The sequence below is a fragment of the Myotis nattereri genome, assembly GCF_964212035.1.
Source record: "Myotis nattereri genome assembly, chromosome: 12".
Lineage (NCBI taxonomy): Eukaryota > Metazoa > Chordata > Mammalia > Chiroptera > Vespertilionidae > Myotis > Myotis nattereri.
In genome coordinates this window covers 55,812,118-55,819,164 of record NC_138087.1, presented here as the reverse complement: position 1 = coordinate 55,819,164, position 7,047 = coordinate 55,812,118, and the positions used below count along the sequence as shown (strand labels likewise).

The window sequence follows — 7,047 nt, the reverse complement described above, 5'->3', positions numbered from 1 at the left end:
TCAATAAAATATGCTGTGTGTGAAATGGGGATGAGTGATACTAATTGTTGAGTGGGGACAATTCTAGATATGTTGCCCAGGGGAGGTCTCACTGAGTAGTGATGTTTAAATAAAATCTGAAGGGAGTGAGGGGTGAATCATGGAGACAGCTGGGCGCAAGCATGTCGGGCTAGGAGAGCTAGTGCAAAAGCCCAAGGAAGAGGCAGCCTGCTTGGAGCAGGAGAAAAGACAGAAGATGAGGTCAGAAATGTAAGGGGACGAGAGATCAGGTAAGGCCTTATGAGCCCTGTGAGGATTTGGGCATGTACTATTAGGGAAATGGGGATTTAATGGGAAATTTGAGCAGAGAGCCATAAACATATTCTTTTAATAGGATCACTGACTGCTGAGACAGAAGCAGGGAAATGAGTAAGAGACACCTGCAATGACACAGGCAAGAGATGAAGGACAGTTGGAGGCAGCTGAGATTTGTGGTAGGATTCTGCATATTCCTTGCTCATGGGTAGCATGGAGTAGGAATGAAAGAAGGTGTCAATGATGACGGATAGTTATGCTTCAGATCTTCATTGCGCACTAAGGACTTCCAAATCTATGCTTCTGACCCAGACTCCTTCCTCCCCTGGGGCCTGGCACACAGCAGGGAACTGACATTAACATTTGGTGGACTGAAATGAAAAAAAGTAGATGAGTCTGTTTGGTTGGTGGCACAATTTTTCCAGGCCGCTACCAATGTATAGTTTCCCAGCAGATACTGGAGGGAGGTACAGAAAAAAAAAGCTACCATGTCCCCATCTTGATCTAAAGTAAGAAGTTGAGAGAGGGCAGAAACTGAAACAAGGCCATACCGAATCCTTCCAGTAAGAAAACCAGGAAGGGAATGGGAGGGGTGGGAGGGGGACACACACAAAAAATGCCAAGAATGATGGACACAGTGTTGGGTTTGTGATGTCAAGAGATTGGGTGCCAATCCCAGCTGTGCCTCTTAATCTCTTCCCTTCATGGCTCCCAGTTTTCCTCCTGAAAACAGAGAGCCGGGCTCTCTGAAAAGAGTCTGTCCAGCTGTAACCCTCCCTGTGCTGGGATCCTTTTCCTGCAAGGCCCTGTCTCCTCTAATCACCTGACACACTACTTCTCCTACGTTGTCCTTAGGAAACTCTTCTGTTCCCTTTCAGAATGATGACTCTGACTCTGAGTCTAGTGAGATGTGTCTCTACTAGTTCCCAAAGAAAAACACCCATGTCTTTTTTGCCTGGTTAAAGTAAATACCACCTTAGGCCTGTTACCCATCTATAAACTGGGAATCACACCAGATTGCTGGGACGCTGAGTAGGGTTAATTACATACAGACTGTGTAGGGGTTAAGCAGATACACAAGTGTGCTGGAAGTTCTTGGCATAATACTATAGTATTACAATAATTTTGGCTTGCAAATTACACCCCAGCCAAGGTATCACATGGAAAAGTGGGTCTGATCCCATGGCCTGCTGAAAGTGAAATGAAAAAATAAGTTGTAAAATATAACGTTTCTTCCTCACCCTTTGAAAAAGGCAGAGACAACGCTTCCATGTGCAACCCACATGCAGGGAACAAATTTCCAGATCCTAGAGAGGATTCTCTCGTCCCGGGTCACCTGGCCTGTTGCCAAGATCTGCTGATCTTCCTTCCTGAGCCTAGAAGCAGAAATGGGAGGGGAGGGAGGGAGCCAGAGAAGATTTGTGGTTGGTTGAAAGGTGGGACTTAAATGAGAATGTCCTCCAGTTTTTCTATTCGGGCCCCCCTTACTTGCAGGATAATTAAGTGGTCACAGAGCAGCAGAAGGACTTAAAATGTAATTTGAGATATTTAAGTCTAGGAATACCCAAAATAAACATCTTAGCCCAGGTCAACTTCTGGGTCCTGCCACCATCCCCTAGACCAGTGATGACGAACCTTTTGAGCTCGGCGTGTCAGCATTTTGAAAAACCCTAACTTAACTCTGGTGCCGTGTCACATAGAGAAATTTTTTGATATTTGCAACCATAGCAAAACAAAGATGTATATTTTTGATATTTATTTTATATATTTAAATGCCATTTAACAAAGAAAAATCAACCAAAAAAAATGAGTTCGCGTGTCACCTCTGACACACATGTTATAGGTTCGCCATCACTGCCCGAGACACATCACACACACACACACACACACACACACACGACAATGAAGGGGTTGTATAGACGGCGATGGTGTCTGTAATTGTGTGGGTCTGAAACATTTTACTGGATCATAGAAGATGACAGTGCAATCTGACCAGAGAGGGCACAAGCAAATAACTTGATCCGGAAAGGACAATTTGCAGTCTATGCCATGGCTTCATTGTGCGGCTGAGTGGACAGAGCACAGGATTCCGAGTAAGACCCAAGTCTGAGTCCCAGTTTTGTCACTTTGCAACTGTGGCCTCAGGAAGAGTACGTAAAGGAACAGTAAACAGCTGTGGATCCCTTCCTGTCCAGCCTCAGAGTTTGACCTCCACCTCTAGTGTGGCCAGGGCTGTGTCCCCGCCCAAAAAGCCTCTGGTCTTGTTGCTAGGACAAAGGAAAAAAAGAGACTCCCCCGATGCCCATCTATAATATACAGGTAGCAAGTTGAGATTTTAAAAAAATTGTGCTGTAAGATTTCTTAGAGAATTTCTCAGGTTTCAGTTCTCAGACCTTAAGTCAAATTCTGGGGCTTGCCCAGCCAAATTCAAAGGAACACCCGCTCTAGGGGCAGTGACCTCATTTCCAGGCAGGTCTAGTCGCTACCTGGAGCATGCCGCTGCCCTGAAAAGCAAGCTGGGCCCCGCCCTCTGCCTCAGTTTCCTCGTTTTTTTACTAATAATCAAAGGACGATCTTAAGTTGCAAAGTAGAGATTAGTGTAAATGGCATCATTTCAGAGCCCCCAGAAGGGAGAATTGGCGCCCAGCGTGCCTGGGTGACTTTCTCTGGGCCTCAGTTTCTCCATCTGCAAAACGAGGACCCTGGATTACATGGATTCTTGTCCGCTCTTCCAATTTGGGCAGTAAACATTCCCACAGCTTCCTCCGCCAGGTAGGCCGTGAACAGGGTTAAAACCGCCACTACCTCAGAGGTGAAAAGGTAAGCAAACATTCCGACCTCTGCTCAGCCTGGCCCTCGGATTGGTGCAGGGCAGTGCCCCCGCCGCCTCCGCCGGCCGCAGCCGTCAGCCGGATTGCTAATACGCTTATTAGCATAGATTGCTCCGAAGATCCGGCACACCTGGCCGGAACCGGAGTCTCCGTCCCTGTAAGAAGCAGGTAGCCGCTCGGTTCCTAAGGGGTCTCTGCACCCCATTTCCTCCGGCGGGTCGCGCTGTAAACTAGAAATGTTCCCCGTTAATCCACCTTTGCACCCTACCCAACAGCGGGGACGCCCGGGGTACACAGCGCGAGGGCCCCCGGGGAGGCGGACGGGTTTGGTCTCCGAGCGTTGCAGGCTCAGGATGGCTACCTCTCGCCTCAGGCGGCGGCGGGTTGAAAACCTGGCGGGGCGGGCAGCGCCGCGGGACCCCGGCGCCCTCAGGCCTGAGCCCCGAGCTGGCGCCGAGGCGACCGCGGGAGGTGGCGAGCGCTGAGGGGCAGAGGTGCGCCTGCGGAGACCCGGGCGCCAGGGGGCGGGGCTTGGGCCAAGGTCTGGCGGCCCGGCTCCTGGGGGAAGGGGCGGGGCCTGCCGGGCGGGCTGGGGGCGGGGCGAGCGCCGGCCCGGAGAGGGCGGGGCCGCGGCGCGGGGCGGGCTCTGGCGGCCCGAGTGTCACACACGCGGCGGTTCGGGAGGTGGCGGCAGCGGTAGCGGCAGGCGCCGCCGGGACGGGCACGGGAGCGCGGACTCGGGAGGGCGCCGGCTGCCTCCCTCCGTCGCTCGCTTTCCGGCTGTGGGGCTGGGATCGCCCCAGCGCTCCCGGAAAGGAAGAAGGGGGGCCGAGGACGCCGACAAGTTCGCTTAGCAGCCAAGATCCCGGCCAAGGCGGAGGCTGCGCCTCCGACGGGGCAGCAGCGCGCTCCACGGCGGAGCGCACGATAGAGCGTCCGAGGCGGGGGACGCCCGGGCCTTTCGCTCTCGGCGGGGCCGTGGGCCGGGATCCCATGAGACGCTCCCGCGAGGGGCTCCAGATCCGAAGCCCCGGCAGCGCGCGGCGGAGGCGGAGGGCGGTGCTGCAGCTGCCGAAGCCCGGGAGCCACCGGCAGGAGGCGGCGGAGAGAACTTGAACTTGGCGTCGGGAGCAGGCGCCCCGGACGCCCCCCGCCGGGGCCGGGGCGCCGAGGGACCTGGGCGGCTGCGCTGCCCCCCGAATGGCCGCGGCCGTGGACCTGGCTCCCGTGCCGCGGCCCTAGGCGGCCCCTCGCCATGGCCAAGTGGCTGAACAAGTACTTCAGCTTGGGCAACAGCAAGACCAAGAGCCCCCCGCAGCCGCCGCGGCCCGACTACCGCGAGCAGCGGCGGCGGGGCGAGCGGCCCTCGCAGCCCCCCCAGGCCGTGCCGCAGGCCTCCGCGTCCGCCTCGGCGTCCTGCGGTCCGGCCGCCGCCTCCTGTTTCTCGGCCTTGTCGGGATCGCTGCCCGACGACAGCGGCAGCACGAGCGACCTCATCCGCGCCTACCGCGCACAGAAGGAGCGCGACTTCGAGGACCCCTACAACGGCCCCGGCTCGTCGCTGCGCAAACTGCGCGCGATGTGCCGCCTGGACTACTGCGGCGGCAGCGGGGAGCCGGGCGGGGGCCAGCGCGCTTTCTCCGCCTCGTCCGCGTCGGGCGCCGCGGGCTGCTGCTGTGCCTCCTCCGGTGCGGGCGCCGCCGCGTCCTCGTCCTCGTCCTCCGGCTCCCCGCACCTCTACCGCAGCAGCAGCGAGCGGCGCCCGGCCACGCCGGCCGAGGTGCGCTACATCTCCCCCAAGCATCGCCTCATCAAGGTGGAGAGCGCCGTGGGCAGTGCCGGGGACCCGCCGGGGGGCGCCTGCTCGGGCGGCCGCACTTGGAGCCCCACAGCCTGCGGAGGCAAGAAACTGCTCAACAAGTGTGCTGCCTCGGCCGCGGAGGAGAGCGGGTCCGGCAAGAAGGAGAAGGTAAGGCGCCCCTGGGCCCCTTCCAGGGCCACTGTGCCCGTGGGGAAGCTGAGGCACTGCCCCGGTTTCCAGTCCCTACATCAGCAGCTTCTTGCTAGGACCCTGGGGTCAGGGCTTCCACGTTCCTTCCTGATTCTGCCCCCCCTCCGCGCACTCGGCCTCCTGAAAAAATACCCTCTTCCTCTGCTGCCCCCAGCACGTCCCCTCTCTGAGCCCACAGCCAGGTGCCCGCTTCGGAAGTTGCCTGACGAGAAAGCCCCGCCCGGCCTTGCCCAAGAAAGAGACACCCAGCCAGCCCTTCCCGCCCCCGAGGAGGAGTAAAGTCAGAGTCAGAGCTGCCCCGGACTTAAAAGAGCGTTTACTCTTGTCTATCTTTACTCTTCCCCTCCTCCCCCAGCCTATTGATGGGAAGCCGGTCCAGAGCTGGGGAGGGACTCGCCCCGTCTTATGCTGCATTCCTGGCGGTAGATCCGGACCGGCTGTCTCTAAAAGTGCATTTGTAAATCCCACTGAACGCCCAGCGCTGCCCCACCCCCGGAGCCAAATGCGGGCTCTCTTTTGTGCCGGAGCCAGCTTTTCCGGGAGGGGGTCCGCCCTTCGGCTCCGCTGATAGACCCACCCCTCCAATCCTCACCTTCCGTCCTGACCCTACTTCTACCCCACACTGTCCCAGGGGTGAGGGGGACAACTCAGTGACAACCCTCCGCCTTACATATCAGGCCATCTTGAGTCCCCCTTTGAAGCAGGCCAGTTAATTACAGCCAGACTGGGCCCTCTCCTCCCCTTCACACTTTTGTGAGCCTCCCTTTCCCCATAAAATAATACTTGTTCCATCTTCTGGTGGAGCGCAGTGTTTTGATTACATCTGAGGCCCAGTGTCCTGCTGCGGCTGTCAGGCGGCTGTCCCTCTTGTAAACTTTTGCCCAGGCAGGGTAGGGGGAGGCTGATAAAGAGTGTGAGTTCCTTTTAGGACTGGATGTCCAACCAGGTAGGAGACAGGCTCCTACCTGCCAGCTGGTGCTTGGAAATGGATCTTTTTTGTTTTCCTGTGGGGAGGAGTCAGGGGTTGCCCACCTTTAATTTTTCTGCCTGGCTTTCTCTCTCTGAGGTCCCAGGTCCCCAGAGCATCCCTTTCCCAGTTGGTCTGCAGAAGACAGCATGGGTAGTCTGTGGTGGACCCCACCTCTCCCTGGGGTCAGTTTGGGACCACACCTCAGGAGCATGGACTTTGGGCTTCCTAAGCACCCAGATGTCTCAACTAGATGACAAGAAGCTAGTAGCCAGGTGGCCACCCAGATGCTGCTTTGGGGAAGGCGAGATCTCTCTGTGAGTCTCCGGGATCGTAGGCTTGTAGTTGAACTGTAAGGGGAACAGCAAAGAGACTCCCTACCACCTTATGCATGGTCCAGGCTTATCTAGGTGCCGACCTGGGAGAACCTAAAATTCCTGGGTGTGGAAGGTGCCAGGAAGGCCCAGCCTAGCTATCAGGAGAGTCACAGCCAAAGGTGCTGGACTCCCTGAATCCGCCTTGTTACTCCATGGCCACCTGCCAGGTAGGCAAATCTCCTTTCTCTCCCGCTGCTTGTCATTCTGCCTACTCACTAAAGTCTTCCTTTATGGCTTTCAAACTTTAGTAAACATTTTTTCCTACTTACAATTAAGACTATGTCAAATACTGAGGAATAATGCTTTATAGCTGGAATGTCAAGTGTGTTTAAGACTTGGCTTCATTCTGCCATCAATTATTTCCCATGGGTCTTCTTGTGCCCTCTGTTGCTCAGTGCTGAAGCGGCCCCTCTAGTTGAATGCTGTGTCCCAGGCTGAAGTGTACATGATGACTGTTGTGATGGGGCTTTGTGTTACCTGGGGCTGAAGGGGAGGGGTGGTCAGGGAGGGCCTTTATCATGGGGGAGGGGTGTTGGCCTTGGCTGCAGAGGAAAGCCTAGTGGTTCA

General features: G+C 56.4%; 1 protein-coding gene across 1 annotated transcript in view; it reads left to right on the top strand.

Moving 5' to 3' along the window:
- Positions 1 to 3,799: 3,799 nt before the first annotated feature.
- SHB (SH2 domain containing adaptor protein B) overlaps positions 3,800 to 7,047 on the top strand; it is a 126,407-nt gene continuing 123,159 nt past the window's right edge. Inside the window, exon 1 of the mRNA XM_081103081.1 lies at positions 3,800 to 5,094. Within this exon, the coding sequence (XP_080959207.1) occupies positions 4,381 to 5,094 (714 nt within the window). The 5' untranslated portion in view covers positions 3,800 to 4,380. The remainder of the gene's footprint in view (positions 5,095 to 7,047) is intronic.